General features: G+C 39.5%; 1 protein-coding gene and 1 long non-coding RNA gene across 9 annotated transcripts in view; one reads left to right on the top strand and one right to left on the bottom strand.

The window, feature by feature from the left end:
• PHACTR2 (phosphatase and actin regulator 2) overlaps positions 1 to 16,036 on the top strand; it is a 131,775-nt gene that overhangs the window by 83,209 nt on the left and 32,530 nt on the right. For all 8 annotated transcript variants that reach the window (XR_010997308.1, XM_068184733.1, XM_068184737.1 and 5 more), the window contains exons 2-4: positions 3,152 to 3,319; positions 10,364 to 10,444; positions 13,245 to 13,403. Coding sequence is in view for 7 of the 8 variants with exons in the window: in XM_068184733.1 (XP_068040834.1) it covers positions 3,152 to 3,319; positions 10,364 to 10,444; positions 13,245 to 13,403 (408 nt within the window). In the remaining variant the exon portion in view is untranslated. The remainder of the gene's footprint in view (positions 1 to 3,151; positions 3,320 to 10,363; positions 10,445 to 13,244; positions 13,404 to 16,036) is intronic.
• LOC137470915 (uncharacterized) lies at positions 12,900 to 13,363 on the bottom strand. The gene is made up of 2 exons (XR_010997310.1): positions 13,226 to 13,363; positions 12,900 to 13,103 (listed from the first exon to the last, which is right to left on the bottom strand). It is a non-coding gene; the product is annotated as an uncharacterized lncRNA (long non-coding RNA).

Here is a 16,036-nt window from a genome sequence, read left to right as displayed (position 1 = left end):
TCAGCAAGCTCCTCTAAACCTCAGAAAGCTAAGATGTTTCTTTTCCCCTCAGTGAATGTATATAATGTTTATAATGATTAATAGAAGGTAGATAAGTTCTCTGAGGTGAAAAACACACGGCTTTATTCTTAAGTAGTACATGACCTATAAAGCAAATAGTGTGCATCTGAAGCGTCAGTTTCCTGTGGAGTGTTTCAAACAAGAGGACTAATAACTTTTGTAAAGATCTTTCCATAAATGCTCTGAAATGTCATTGCTGAAATTATTTTTTCTAAATTGTTTCCTTCTAAATAGTTTATTAATTGCTAAAATGTGCTAGCTTGTGAATATATATGTATACACATAATATATGTGCTTTTGAATATAAATAAGTTCCTTTTTCTAGACATATTGCTTTATCTTAGATTCTTTCTGAAGTTGGTCTGTGATATCTGGCTATGCTTATTCCTTCTTTTCAAATACATATTTCAAATGAGGGAATTGGTACAAGGTCCATGGATTAGTAAATTCCCAATTTTGAACACTTTTTGAACTCACTAGATAAATTAACTCCTTGCCTTTTATTGTCAGAAGGAATTAATGTTGACATCTGTTTTCAAAAGTTTCAGTCTTCCTGAACAGAATTATTTTTCATGAATTTCATGTATTTGCTCAGTTTGAAGCCGACAGATTTCTGTAGCTAGGATGAATATGATTATTTTGGAGTTACCAGTTTTCAGCAGAGGGCAGAACAGTGACCAATGCAAATCTGTATTTCTCTGTGGGGAGCTATTGGAGCCCTAATTCTCCTCCATTTCTCCTGCTAGGCACAGGGCAAAAAAAAATCTAGATGAGGTATTTGTGAAAGTGGTCGCCTGCAATAGGCTGTACTCCGTGACTCAGGAGCATTTGAAAAGATCAGCGTTCTAGTGCTTATAAGACCGTGCTGTCTGTCAGCAGGATGCAGGCTCTTCACACCAGTAGCACAGCCTTTCTGAGCCACTGGAGAGAAGAGAAGGGTTTTGTCCTGCTGCCTCAAGGGTGGGTAGCCTCTCACTCCAGTGAGCTGGTATCTCGATGCTTCTGCCAGTGAGATATTGCCTGGCTCCTGTCCCAGGACAGAACTCTACAGCCAACAGATCCTGGTCTCCTTTCTTAACGACTTCACTTCTGAGTATTTGGATTTACTAGTGCTGATTTCACAGAGAAACCATGTGTTTCTGCATCCTGTAGCACCATGGGAATCTTGACTGGGAGGGACTCGGGAGGTCACTTGGAGCGGGACTGTTCCTGGCAGTAGGTGAGGTCAGCCCAGAAGGAGCTTTGGAGGTTTGCCTGGCTGAGCCTTTGAATCCTCCCAGGACCTATTCCAGTGCTGCACTACCCAACTCCTGGTGGTGTTTTCCTTACCTCTAATCTGGCTTTTCCTGGCTGCAGACTGTGGTCCTCATCCTTTCTTGGGTCAGCTGGAATTGAAAAGATAAATTTTACTATCTTGTCTTTGTACATACACTCCAAATAACTGTAATTCTCCCTTAGATCCACAGTTTCCAGCAGAGGCTTCTGCCTTCCATGGGAGACTGTACTCCATAGGCAATGCCTGTAAGCCCGGACAAAAGTGCAGTCCCTAATTTCAGGCAAGGCACCCCTGCAGGGCTCCTTGTGCTGCCCTGTGCCTCTCTGCAGAGCTGCTCACTGCCTTTGGTGATCTTCTCATCCCTCACCTCTTACCTGGCTTCTCAGGGATAGCTGTTTCATTTTAAGGCAGTCTCATTTTAAATCTCTCTAAGGTTCACCTTGTTCTCCAGGGCACACAGGTGAGGAAGTTTATCACTAGTTTTAACTTCATAGACTTCAATGAAGTTATAAAATGAATCTTTCTTGTGAGTACTTTATTTCAAAACCTTGGAAATAAAGTTTCTTGGACTCTGCTTGCATTACATCAGCTTTCTCACAGAAAATACTTTTTTTTAGCATCCTGGATCAATCTAAAGCCTAAGACAAATATAGGACTCATTACATGTCATTTGTCTAAGAAACAGAATAAGATTGCACCATGATATTATGTGGCTGAATATCTATCTTTTTAGCAGCTAGGTCACAGGACCAGGATTCAGGAAGCTATTTGGCAAACATAAAATTAAGCACTTAACAATTATGTGCCTCATATTTTCCGTTTGTAAAATGGGGACATTGATATTTCTTTCTTTGAGTAGCATTTCTGATTTAATGATCTATGATTATCATTACTACTGTTCAGAGTGGCATCAACTCTATTCAAAACTGGTCATAATTAGAATGTTTAGATGAATGAAAGCAATTACAGAGCCTATAGGCCACAAACAGCCCATGATTAATTTTGTGTCTCTAAGTAATGGCAGTTACATCATTGCTCATAGGAGTAAAATTCTGCACACTGGAAGTATTTGCAGGACTACAAATGGAAAGCTTTAAGAAACCTTTATTCTTAAATAGAAAGAAATAATTGTAGATTTCTCAGAGTAGTTTATTTTAACTGTATGCTGCAGCATGTTGTGGGATGAGCCTTAATTGGTTGACGAAACTCAAAGTTTGCTAAATATTGGCTTTCATATAATTCAATATGTTTTTGGAGAAAGAAATCCTTCTTTAAGTTTTGGCTCCAGTTCAAAAGCTTATTGTTAAATATGCTTTGTTAGTAAGAAGCCTGACTCATGGCAGGCTGTGCTAGGAAGGACTGATTACCAGGGATATCAAACAGACCTGTTCCCATTCCACAGCCAGAACAATTATCTTTAGAGTTTGTTTAAGAAATTATTAATTTTACCCAAAAGAAACAGTTTATGTTTTCACATTGCAAGGGTTTTGTTTTCTATGTGGTGATAGCTAGTTATTCAACTTCACCGTGGTTTGGGAAAAACTCACCCAAAGCTATGTTGGAAGAAATTCTCCTGTAGTGATAGAAAACCACCGGACTGTGCAAATACACCAGATGAGCATCACGAGATGCAAGTTCTGGACACTGCAGTTGCGGTGCTGAGAAGCACTGAAGCCCAGGGCTGCCTTCTGGAACAGGAAAAATCCATATTGATGCACACACAGCCTGTTGCAATCTGGTAGTGGAGGAGTTTAGCTGTTGGGTACTATTTGGTTTTCCATCCTTAAGTTATTTTTATTTCTTTTCTTTATACAGTTGATGGTTTGGACAAGGCCTCAATTGCTAACTCAGATGGACCAGCCCCAGGATCCCAAACTCCCCCCTTCAAGAGGAAGGGCAAACTCTCCAACATTGGCAAAATCTTTAAACCTTGGAAATGGCGGAAGAAGAAGACCAGTGACAAATTCAGAGAAACATCAGCAGGTATGTCTGTGGTCCTTTGGTGGCAAATAGTAGAAAACTGTGATGGTTTTGCAGGGTAATATTTGAAAAGCTCTTTGAACTTGTTAGATGGGAAGGATTATTTAGGCATGGTATTTGACATACAGAAAAACAGTTTGATCCTTGGCAAGGCAAAACTGAACCTTGTTTAGCTTCTGTCTTGAACCTATCCCCTAAAATACACAGCTGATTTGTTTACTATACATATCCTCAAATATATTGGAAAATCTCTCTGTCCTCCTGGTAGTCAATGACTTGAATTATCAAACAAACCTTGCCTTCATGGGGACAGAAGTTTGGGGGAGAAACAGATGTCGCCATGTCCAGCAGAAGAACGAGGATCAGCTCTGCAGCCCCTGCCTTCATAGAGGCTGCTCTGCCCCTTCACCTCCCCACTGGCCAAGGCTGGAGGATGGTCTGAAATCAAATGCTGTGACTGAATTATATTCTGTCTGAAAAAGTGGGATATTAAAGGCTGGGATTTAGTTAGCCAAACATAGTTGTTTGGAGCCACCTGAGATGCTCTGGGGTGTTCTGACTGCTCTCCCAGAAGGTTTGATATCAATATCATATTTGTCATCCCTGTTCAGACAGCTCCAAAACCCTGGGTATCTGAGGTGGCTATAGACATCCATGTTTAGAAAACTGAATACCACCCTGCATATATGTGTGTGTGTGTGTGTGTCTTTGCGTCACTGCTGTAGCCAAACTTTCTCTACAAAAATCCCAAACTTCTGGTTTGGGATTCAAACATTTGATGTTGTGGTTTCCTAAACTTGAGTTTAATTAGAGTCCCGTGAGCTTCTGTGAGCTCTTTAGATTAATTGCCACAGTGCAAGCCCTCTGTCTACTGTCTTCCAGAGCTGTAGGCAATAAAACCAACACTAGGCTCCTAAAATGTTTTCAGGAGGCACCCCTGAACTCTTGGAAGTACACTGCTTGACATTTTAAACCCAACCCTTACATAGCATCCCCTGACAGTTACAGTAAGGAGCTCTATGGTTTGACAGTGAAACTTCTAAAACAAACTTTTTTACACAAAAAGGAAAAAAAAAGCCATTTTCTCTGGTGTCTTCATCACTCCAGATGCCAGCTGAAGTTTTGAACATATTTCTGACATCTTCAAATCCTTCTTTTTCTCCTTTTTCCTTTTTTTTTTTTTTTAATTTTTCCACATACCCTGCAACAAACCCCCCACAATTTCTTGTGCTACTGCAATAAAAATAAAAAATCCCTTCAGTCTGATATCTCCTTCATTGCTTCCTGTTTCCTTCAGCTTTCCCAGTACTTTTATTGTATTGCTAAAGCAAAGTTATTTCTGGTTAATGGCTTCTGAATGTTCTGCAGCAGAATTCTCCTGGACAGGTATGTGATTTTATATGCAACGAGTTCTGTAGAGTAATGATCATTCATAAGCTGTGTACGAAGAGATTCCCTAAACTTTCACAACCTATTAGCATGTGTTAAACTGTTATACCATTAAACAGTAATGCATGTATCATTTTTAAAAAAAACAAATATCTGGTAAGTTCATGGTAAAGATAGCGTTTCTTATGTTGTACTGTCTTTCTTCCGAGGGCCTGAATCCAGTCTTGCAAGCATGGTGCGTCAGTTCTTATAATACCACAGCAAAGCGTGTGTTTGTATTTCTTTTACAAAAGCAAGAAATGAAGCACAAAGAAATTAAGGTCAACATTTTCAAAAGTGCCTCCTTAGATACTCATTCTACTTAATTTACTTGTCTTGTTCATGATGTTGTGGTCCCTCAAGACACTGATTTGCTTTTGAACTGTGCATGGGATCACTTGTGTTTGTGTATGTGCTTCATGTGAGGCTGGAACTTGAATTGAGACGTAGTTTGAATTGCATTCATCCTGCCTTAGATGGAAATTTCAGAGATGAATAAAAATAGTATTCCCCGTATTTCTTGAGGAAATAGACCCAGGACCAATGAAGACTGAGAAGACACATTGACGTGGCAAGCTGCCCCTTGTTGCTTGCTTAGTGACACGGCAGAAGAAACTTGCTTATCTAACTTGAGAAGGAAATGGGAAGACGTCCATTCAAAATTAAAATCTTACAGGATATCCTCTTCCTCACACTTCTCAATCAGAGGTGTATTTTCATTACCAAGTGGGGGCTGTGTTTGTGCCTGCCTCTTATATGCAGGAAGCACATTTCCTGGCCTGGGATCATGGGAGAGAGCACGATGATCCTCATTTATTGCCAGTTCTCTTAACAGGGCTTCAGCATGGTAAATCCACATGCAGCTGGAGAAAGGGTTTCTTCTAAGACAGAATGTGGGCTATTGGAAGGAACTCTCACTACTTTCTGTGGGTTTTCAATAGGCTTTTTGAAATAGGTTCTTGCTATAGTCTTGCCAGGACGTATACCGTGGAGCACTTTTTGTCTTAAGAGCAACTGGAAGATGTTCGTAAAAAGCAAATACCACAAGCATCAAAAAAGGAGTGATGTTTAGATGTTCAATGTTAATATCTCTGCCATTGTGGGAATAGATGGTTGAAATTTTTCACTTTAGCAACGTGTTTTCCATGCTCTGTCTCAGAAAGTCTGTTCTTTGGGCACTGGCTGTATGCTTTTTGCCTAGAGGGCTTTCAAAATAAAGGAAAAACAAACATAAAATGCCATCATCTCAAAGGTTTCTCTCCTCTGCAATGTTTTGCTGCGAAGGAAAAGACAGCACTTCGTGTCTTGCCACAAAGTAGATGCCACTTCAAAGCTTCACTGCAAAAGTATATACAGAGGGAGATCAAAAGGCAATTTTAGTTCTTACTAGGTCAGAAAAAAATTAATAATTGGAATTCTCTCAAGCTTCTCTTAGAAGAATAAAACTAAGTACTGGAGACTATACAGAATCTCACAGCATTCTTCAAGTCAAAGAATAGGTTTTATGAGTGCCTGAGGTTTGCAGCTGCTGACCACCACTAAGCAGTCTTTTTTGTGGCGATGAAGAAGGGGAGAGAGAGAGAGAGAAAAGCTGCTTTTTGAGGTAAACTGTTCCCATTATTAGTGTTACTATTATTTGTATTGGACAAAACATCAAATATTTGTGAAGAGGAGTAAGATTTACTGGAGTAAATGAGAGCCTCATAGAGTACAATAAATTTACATCCTTTCTGATGGTTACACCTGAAGTCAGGGTAAGTTCTGCTGCTGACTGCAGCAGGGGAAGGATTTTTTCCTGGGATTTCTGGTTCTTCTGGATCATGAGACTGGAGACTGCCTGCCTGCCTGCCTCACCTCAGCCTTCCTTCAGTAGGCAAGGGCTCGTAACCAGTTACCTTCACAGTCAGGACTGATCTCTTTGCAAAAAATCTCAATACATACTTGTACACAGATGGAGAAATTGTTCTTTACATTTTATTACTGCTTAAAATTAGAAACAGTATGTTGGTGTTCATGTTGAAATTTTATATTTTTTGACAACTTTATATATATACATATACATATCTATATATCATATATATGACAGACATGTTGAAATATATATATTCATGTATGTAGATATATATGTATATATATATTCATGTATGTAGCTAGATATATACATTCTTATATACACATATTGCAGAAAAGTTTTGTGCTGATAGCATCCACTGCTCACTCAGCCTAATTGCACAGAGTTTTAAGAGTTTCAAACCAGTCTGCTGCGCTAATTACTTCTGACTACTGTTATGTTTCAGTAAGCTCTCAAAAAATGATAGAGTTACAAGGTCAAGCTTTCAGAAGTCAGGAAATGTTTGAACGATGGTGCTGGGTGACAGGATGGTACAAAATGCTTGACTGTGTAAATGTGAAATAGAGTGCATAATCTAAAATAAGCCAAATATATTGCATAATGGGCAGTAAACAATAAATTATTATGATGAGTCCATACTGACTAAATAACACCCAGTATAAGTTCCTATGTTGACAGGCTACTCATTCCTCTTATAGAAAGGGACATATTTTTGCCACTTTGATTCAAATTAAGATTCTGCCTTTTTCTTTGTAGGAATTAAAATTATGGAACTAGTAGTGAACACTAGCTTGATTTTTATGTTCTTTCCGTGGGGCAAATAATGTTTAAAATAAATTAGCTTTCCAAGATTAATTAATTGAGCTTAATCAGTTTAAATAAAACCACCAATCATGGCTAGCATTTTAGAAGATGGACGACTGGGACTTAAGCTTCTTATCTGTTCACAAATTTTCTAATATGTGAAATGGAGATAGTTATGTCTCAGGGTTGTTATGAAACCTGTGTAATTTATGAAATGCTTTGAGGTTTTTTTAGTTGGAGTGTAAGGGGTTCATGCCTTTTAATGACAATTGGCATTTCCCATGATAATTAATTCAATACAGTTAATTCAATGTTGTAGAACTGAAAAAAAAATCATCCTGAAAACTAGAGAGAGACATTGATGGGGGAAGGTCTGATCCAATGTTCTTAACTTGATGGAAAAAGCATTATTGTTTTCAGGTGGCATTGAATTGTCCCACAGATATGTAAGAGATCATCTCATTTCACTGTCCCCAAGAAAAGAGATGTAAAAAGGAAGCAGAGAGGAAAAAATAGTGGAAATTAAATAATATTTGTAATGCTGAAATAATAATAAAATAACATTTAGAGTGCCAGCAACAAAACAAGTATAAAGTGGATGTGTAAGGTGTTCATCCTTCAGGGCTGTGTGAAAGGAGATTTCACCCTGCTTGTGAATGCACCTGCTCTATAGAAAAACCAAGACGCTCCATCCATGCCTGCCCACGTAGTCCTCTGTCTTCATGACCCCCCATCTCTTTAAAAACAGTCTTTGTGGGACTGCTCCCCTACATGAAAAACTCTTTGCAAGCCTAGGGTGTTAGGCTTGCACACATGTTCCTGTGCCCATGTGTGTGACAAGGCACGTGCTTTAAAAAATACAGGGGAGAAACTGGAAGAGCTTGTGAGTAACTTAGTTGTGGGATCCAAGGCAGTAGAACTTGATTAGAGTTCAGGCTACCACACTCTCCCCGAGGAGGCTGGCTGGTATTGAGAGTCTGCAGCCACACTCATGGGCTTCTTTATGCTGTCATATGTGACTTGAATGCTGCAGAGGTCTGACCTTTAATGGACAGATCTCTCGAAGTACCTGACTATATAGACACAGACTTAAAGCCAGCTTATGTGTTCTTGAGCCAGTAATGCTTGCATTTGTGAATTCTTGATCTCACAGGCATGAGTAGCTGGAGCTGGACTGGTTAAAATGTTTACTTCCTCCAGCTCTTCTGCCAGGAGTTGGTGCTCTTTTGATAGGCAAATGCATCCTGTGTTGAGGAGTTGCTGAATCGCTGCACTTTGCAGTGTGAGAAATAAACCGGGTACTGTAACTTCGGGAAGCACGGAATCTGAGGGACTTTTTAGAAGAGAGTGTAATGATAAAACAAGGGGAAATGGCTTTAAACTGGAAGAGGGTGCATTTAGATTAGATGTTAAGAAGAAATTCTTTACTTTGAGGGAGGTAAGGCACTGAACAAGTGATGCAGAGTTGTTGTGGATGCCCCATTGCTGTAGGCATTCAAGACCAGATTGGATGGGTCTTTAAGCAACCTGGGTTTGTGGTTGGTGTTCCTGCCCATGGCAGAGGGGTTGGAATGAGATGGTTTAAATTCCCTTCCTGCTGAAACCCAAATTCTGTCATTCTGTTGAACCATCCCCTTCCCTGATGGAGAAGGAGAGTGGGAAGCTGTAAGCAGTGATGTCTTCAGGTACCTGAGGTCAGCCAGTCTGGTTGTATCAGCAGCTGAGTCCTGCTGCTGGGAAAGGTGTTTTGCTAGGCATGAAGGGAAGCTTTCTCCAAAGAGTCAAACTGCCTTTCTCCATGCCTTCACAGGAGCCTGTCACTTCACTGTATGGCTGAGTCACTCCAGCTGGGCTGGCACGAGTGAGATTAAACACTGCACGAGGTATTATCACTCTGCATACAGCAATTAGACTGACCCTAGAGAGTGTTGAAATTGGCTGATAAGACAAATAGCCCTATCCCACAGCATTAATAGGATGAAGTCCAGCACAGCTGAAGCTCCACCACATGCCCTCAGCTTGAGGTCCAAGTGTCACATGGATTTTGATGTATGTATGCAAACAGAATCAGGATGGGAGACTGTGAGACTACCTTTTCCTGACAGGGAAGACAGGACTTTACAAGTGATGCTCACATTTTGTGAACAATATGCACCATGGTCCCATGGATCATTACAAAAATCTTGGCAGATCACTGCATCGGTTTGGGGGTGGGATGCAATGTGGAGCCATTCTATTCTAACATCTGTAAATGCTTTTCTCTATAAAACTATTCAGCATTTTTCCCATGGGAAATAAACATAATAATTAGAATGCTTCATGCTACAGTCTTGGGGGTTTTGTGTATGAAGTTTGGGTTTTTTGACCTAAAACCAGGATACTGTATTTTTTTTCCATGAAAGTCAAAGTCAACCAGCATCAATCGATGAGGATGTTATTTCCTTTTAGAACACAACTTTCTGGCTTCTGATAAAGTTTGTTTTTGTTGTTTTTTTTTTTTTTTCCTTTAAACAGCTTGCATGTCACAAGGGCTACTCTGTGAGTTGCTCTCTCCGAGCACAATTTGTGTCTCACTACTCAAAGCCTGTACAAAGCAGATGGAGGTATCTCCAGCTGAGCCACTCAACCTAGTCAGTGGGAAAAAGGTACTTTTACGTGTTAAATGCCTATGTCGGATGAGTTCAATTTCTCCCTGAAAGTACCTTTTCCCAGTGACCATAAAGGAAGCCTCAAGGAGACTTGCTGAGCTGAAGATATTGTATCATATGAGTCCCCACTTTCTGCACCTGCAATTACAGGGCAATATTTTCAGAGACTGTCCAAGAAAACCCAGACCACTTCTTCTGCAGAACCGGAGGAAACAAGAATTCTCTTTCTATAAAATAAAAATAGTTCTCTACGTTTTTTTCACAATCATCAGCAGTATGAGAATAAATCTATTCTTAACTTTGCTTTTTCTTTAGTGTTGGAAAGGAAGATTTCGACAAGACAAAGCAGAGAGGAGCTGATAAGAAGGGGAGTGCTGAAGGAAATGCCTGAGCAAGGTGATAACACATTAACTAGAATTTAGCTACTAAGCACTAAACATGTATGATAAAGCCACTGTTTTATTGTTTCCATGTAGTATAAATAGGTATGAGGAGATCAACTGAGAAGTGTGAGAGGTAATTTGGACCAACTGACAACTTAAATTAAGGGATTTTTAACTTCTGTAACTTCTTCTGCCATAGGTGCCCCAGCTGGTCATATCCTGAAGTATTTTAATGCTCACTGTGAATAATATGACTTCTGTGGCTCCTGCTTATTGTTTGCCAGAATTTTTTCTAATTAGTGATAAATCTATTTTTGAGTCAAGGTCTGCTGTCTAAAGCCACTAGAGTATAAAATTAAAAATTTTGGCTGAAAAATTAGGGGCTTTGGAACCCAGAAAAATCAATATAATGCATTTCAGGTATCAAAAAGTACCAGTGCTGGGATCTTATGGATCCCACGCTATCACACAGGCCACAATCACAAATGGCACCAGCATAAAACAGTGGGCAAGAACTCGCTTGTTTCAAAATCCTCTAAGGTTTAGTAACTGGCATTAGCCAGAATTTACCTTTTGAAAAGCATGAGTAAGCCAAGGTAGATGCCTCTATGCTACATGCAATTATGTTTCTAGTGGTATTCTCTCTAATATTCTTCTACAAATATAGATCAAATAAAAGCCAAGTGAGTCAAATAATTTTCTGTAGCTTAAAATTAAACAATTTGTCATTTTATCAAGGAGTCTAAGAGCTCCACATTTTCCAAAAATAATTTTCTCCTAGAAATTGTATTTTTCTGTGTGACCTGAACAATCAGTAGAGTGTCAGTATGTATGGGTTGTATCATACCCATAGATATTTAGAAGTAAAGGATCTGTTTGTTGATGTCTGACATCCCTTGTCTGTATAGAGTTTGGCTAATTATCAGACTATGACATTCAGCATAGCTGGCTTCTGCACTTGTCTCTGCTACTGTCATTGTCTTAAAACAAGATTTTTAAACTCTCCATACCTCAGTTTGTCCATCTGTGGATTTGTTGTGGGTTTTGCCACGTGCTTTACTGGGGACCTGTGTGACCTTGTCCTTTGAAGGTTGTGAATTTTATTTACAGTTGGGACAGTTAATGAAATGTGGTAACTTCCCAGGTTGGTTACAGTCTGAACATAAACACTATCATTTGTGATAAAAGTACGAATACTTTGGTCATCAGTGTCCTTGACCCTCTCTTCCATTCTTAAAGGGAATGGGACTTTGGGTTCCTTACAGAGATTGAGCAAAGTGAGAAAATGATATAAATATGAACAATTTTCTCTTCTTCCTCTTATATCAATCTGGTCTGTGTTATCTTCATTACATTATGCTTCATGTTTGATGAAAAACATTATTTTTAAGGACATTTTGAAAGAATATGGGTTTTGAAGGTGCTAAAAATAGAGAGGTAGGAAAGACAGTTAAGGAGCGTGAAGGTGGTTAGAAGGAATGACTATGGGGATGAAAGCTAAAAGAAGAAATTACACGGAGACACGAAATGTGAGAGGTAAGAAATGTGAAGAAGTGACAGTGTTTCACATGGAGCGATGAAGAATGAAGTGGAAAGTGGCAAGTGCCACTTGGAGGCAGGAGGTGTTTGCAGAAGCAGGACGTGAATAGGAGGTGGCAGTGTCATATGTGAAGGTGGAGAGGAGAGAGTGGATTTAAGAAACCCTGGAAGAGAGAAGCTGAAGAAACTCAATGTTGCAGTTAAGGTAAGTGCAAGTGTCAGCTGTAGTAATTTAGACAAAGTTAGGAAGGCAGAACTCATTTTTTCCAAATCAAGTTGATGTTAGTGTGCGGAAGGTAATGAAACAATCACCTGGGTGGGAGCACCCAAGGTGGTAGGACAGGGGCTGCATAATTGTGTCGAAACAAGGGAAGTGCCAAACATCCAGGTCTGAAAACACAGCAGGGAAGAGAAGTGGAATTGCTACAGTTAGTGAAGAATCAATGGGCGAAATCAGAAGAGATGCCATGTAGATTTGCTTACTTTTTGGATTGACAGCAAGAGAATCCTGCAGAAAGAAATTACCAGAGAAGAAAATCAGCAGCAACTTTAAAGTTCATGGAACAGAGAAAGCTGTAAGCTAGCAAGAATAGCACTTTTCAGCAATATAGAGACAAATAGGGACATAGGTTTTTTTCAGAATCAGAAAAACTGAAGCTGAGATAGTTTGGGTAAGTGAGTAAAGTATCATCAGAGTTGAGAAAGAATTTGACTTGTAGAATTTAATTATAATATGACATGTGATACAGGAAGACTTCACCTTGTTTTTTAAGACTGGATGATGTCTTTCTGGCATATTTTTATTAAGTAAATGGGCACATACATTCTGAGAACTTCTGTCAGAATTCCTGGCTCATTTACATGCTGGGAGTGCACCACAGTAGTTCTGCAACTCTGCTCCCCCATTCTCGATTTTTGGAACATGCTGGAACACGTTACAGCTTTGTTATGGTCCATGCACACATTTCTTTGCTGTGTAAACCGAGATGCAGGGATAAGAGGACAGGATGCTCATGAACAGCCATGAAGAAGTAAACCAGCGTGGACTTCCAAGCCTACTACTGCAGAGGTGTCTACCCAAAGAACATGAAAGCCTATAGAGTTTCTTTACAGAGTTACTTTCCAGAGCAGATCTCCAGCCTGAGGTTTCAAATTTCAGTAAGTCTTTCTGCTTTTCTTCCACAGAAGCTTGAAAGCAGAGAGGTGCTGTGTGCTGTAAGCAGGTGCTAAGTAAGTAGTTAAACTAGGCAGTAACTTTTTAATTTTTATTTCAGATGGTGATGTAACAGTAAATTTTGAAACTTCAAATGGACACACTGTAGCCATTGGTGAAGAAACTATACAGGAAGAAAATGTGGTAAAAGCCAGTGGAAATAATGGCACTTCATCAGAGAAAGCATCAGCATCAGAAGGAAAAAAAGAAGATCAGAAAGGTAAATTAATATATTCTTCACAGATTGTTTTTGCCTACTTTAAATATTAACATGTTCTTCTACTAGCACCTATACATGCTGTGAGTTCTGTCCTGCCACAAGGATGCCAGCAGAACCTGGTGAGAAGATAAGACTTGTGAAACACCAGTATTCCGTCACGGGTAGGCATGCCTTTTCTGTGCATGTGGTAAGTTAATAAAGAGAAGCATGATCTGAACATCACAGTGCATGCAGGGTGGTTCAATTTCTAAATTCACTGTGAGCCTTGCCTTGTAGCCGTGGCCAAGCTTTGGTGTCAGGTTTTCCTCTTATGAAAGAACACACTGAGTACATATGCATCACCTTGCCAGCATCATTGTAGGCTCATGGGTTGAATGTTCAAAAGTGTTTAAATCACTTGAAAACCATCTATAAATTTGAAATTAAGTTCAGCAACTCATTCCAATAGGTTTTCATGGAATCTTAAAAGCTTGCAGTCCAGCACTTCACAAATATTCAAGGGCCTGTGTCACTACTGCAAACAGAAACTAGGCCATTTATGGAAAATAAAACCCCACTTTATAGGGTTTTCTATAGATGAATTGTAGTAAATACTGGTAAATATTTAGCAGTCTCAGTGTCCATCTTAATTTTGCTACCTTTACTCAGATCTACCTGAGTTTGACTCATAAAGGAAATATGATTAATAGGAATCACAGGATTTGAACCAATTTTATTTTCTTTCTCTACCATCTTGAATAATGCACCACTTCTTTCCCCTGTCTAAAAGTGTTCTTAAACAGTATTTCATTTATTGGATTTTCCTAGCAGAAAGAGCAAAGATACCAAAGATCAAGATCTTCATGGCTGGCTGAAGCCATGAAGGCAGGACGGAGCAGGCTTTCCAATGTCTTCTATTAAACTCTACCTAGTGATGAATGATCCTCTGGAGGTTGAGAGGGTCAGTTCAGCAACACAAAAGTTTGAATTCTTCTCAGAGCTACGTAAATTACTTGACTATTTAAAAAGTGGATAGATGTCCAAGGAGAATCTTATGAGATTTCTAGTACTTCCTGTCTCCCAACAAGGCAGAAATACAAGATTAGCCTTTGTCATGACATTTAAATATGTCTATCTTTTGGTGCCAACTAGAACCAGATGTGTATTGGGTCAGGGGAAAAGAGTTATAAAAGCCATGGAAAACTCCTTTAAAATGATTCAGTTTAATTTTGGGGTTAGATCAGACCACTTATTATTTTGTGCATCACTAAATACAGTGTTTTGGAACTGTCAGTACTTGGAAGTTTTCCTAAGGTACAGTTTATTATTTTAGAAATACACATTTCTAACCATGTTGAAATCCCCTCTAGCTGACTTTGCAGAATGTAGAACTCCAGTGAAGCAGGAGAGGTTCAATATCTGTTTCAACATCTTATTAGACTCTGCACTCTCTATCTATTGTTTTGACCTTATGGGGATAAATTAAAAATGATTGCTGTACAGGAGTAGACTCAGAACAAAAGAAAGTATAGCTATCACTCCAGTCCATCTCAGAAAATTAAGAATATATGGAGGAAGGAGAAGGAAAAAAAAAAAAAGCAAAACTGGTATTCTAGGCTTCACTTAATATGAGCATCCAGAAGATGCAAACCCCTAAAGTATACTTTCCTCTTGCACCTAAATATGAATTTCTCCTATGAGTTAACATCCTGAGTCCCCTGAAACAAAAGGAAATAGATTTATTGCAAAGAATACTCTCCCCACAAAAGGTGTTAAGGATCAATTCCACGCATCAGAAAGTGTTACACTGTGTAAACCCAGTACAAGCCACCCCACAGTCCTTGTGAATACACTTTAGTTATTCTTTATGCATAGCACACTAAGCAAGAAGGTGAGCCAGCCTGCTGAACTCAGTGGAAGAGTAAGGCCCACAGCATCTCACCTGACAGATTAATCCTGGATGATTTTTTTTAATGGCAGACGCAGTAGGTTTGCATTACACCCACACCCACTGGCAGAGCAAGGAATACACGGCTGCAGGGTGGAGGTTTGCTAATGCTCACAGAACATCAAAATCAGAGCTGAAGCAGGAATACTCAACTCACTGTCTTCTGCTAAGTCCAGAAAATGTGCTGGTGCTTTGATCACAACCCCTCATCATGAGAACTGAGATAGGTGGATTGAACACTAGCTGACAGTCAGGAGTGATGGCTGCAGGAAGTTCATCTTTAGTGAGGCCATTGTGAGGCTTCTAAAGTCATGAACTCTTAGGTGTAAATCTGGAAGGAAGATGTATACACCTGCCACGTTTGTAAGACCCAAAGACAGAATTAATTCCTGCTGCTTAGTAGCATGGTGTGCTGCATTTCCAACTTCCACTGAATCAATGTTTGCCAAAAAATGCATCTCAGCCCCGTGAAGTTAAAGTGCTCTTAAGAAATGACGGTGGTCTTTATTTGCCCTCTTGTTCAGCTGGGTCTTGAAAATGTCCTTCTCGCATAAATGTGACTGCAGGAGCCAGAAGCTTAAAAAGAGCACATGGTACAGGCACGTTGAGATAGTATGGTGAGAGCTGGCAGCAACAGGTTGTAGAATGTGGAATATATTAGTTATAGTTAAAATAAGTTATTAGTTAAAACAAGTTAAAGGAGGAG

The sequence above is a fragment of the Anomalospiza imberbis genome, chromosome 3 (genome assembly GCF_031753505.1).
Source record: "Anomalospiza imberbis isolate Cuckoo-Finch-1a 21T00152 chromosome 3, ASM3175350v1, whole genome shotgun sequence".
Classification (NCBI taxonomy): Eukaryota; Metazoa; Chordata; class Aves; order Passeriformes; family Viduidae; genus Anomalospiza; species Anomalospiza imberbis.
Note: the sequence above shows the minus strand (reverse complement) of the source record. Positions and strands in the feature narration are given on the sequence as shown.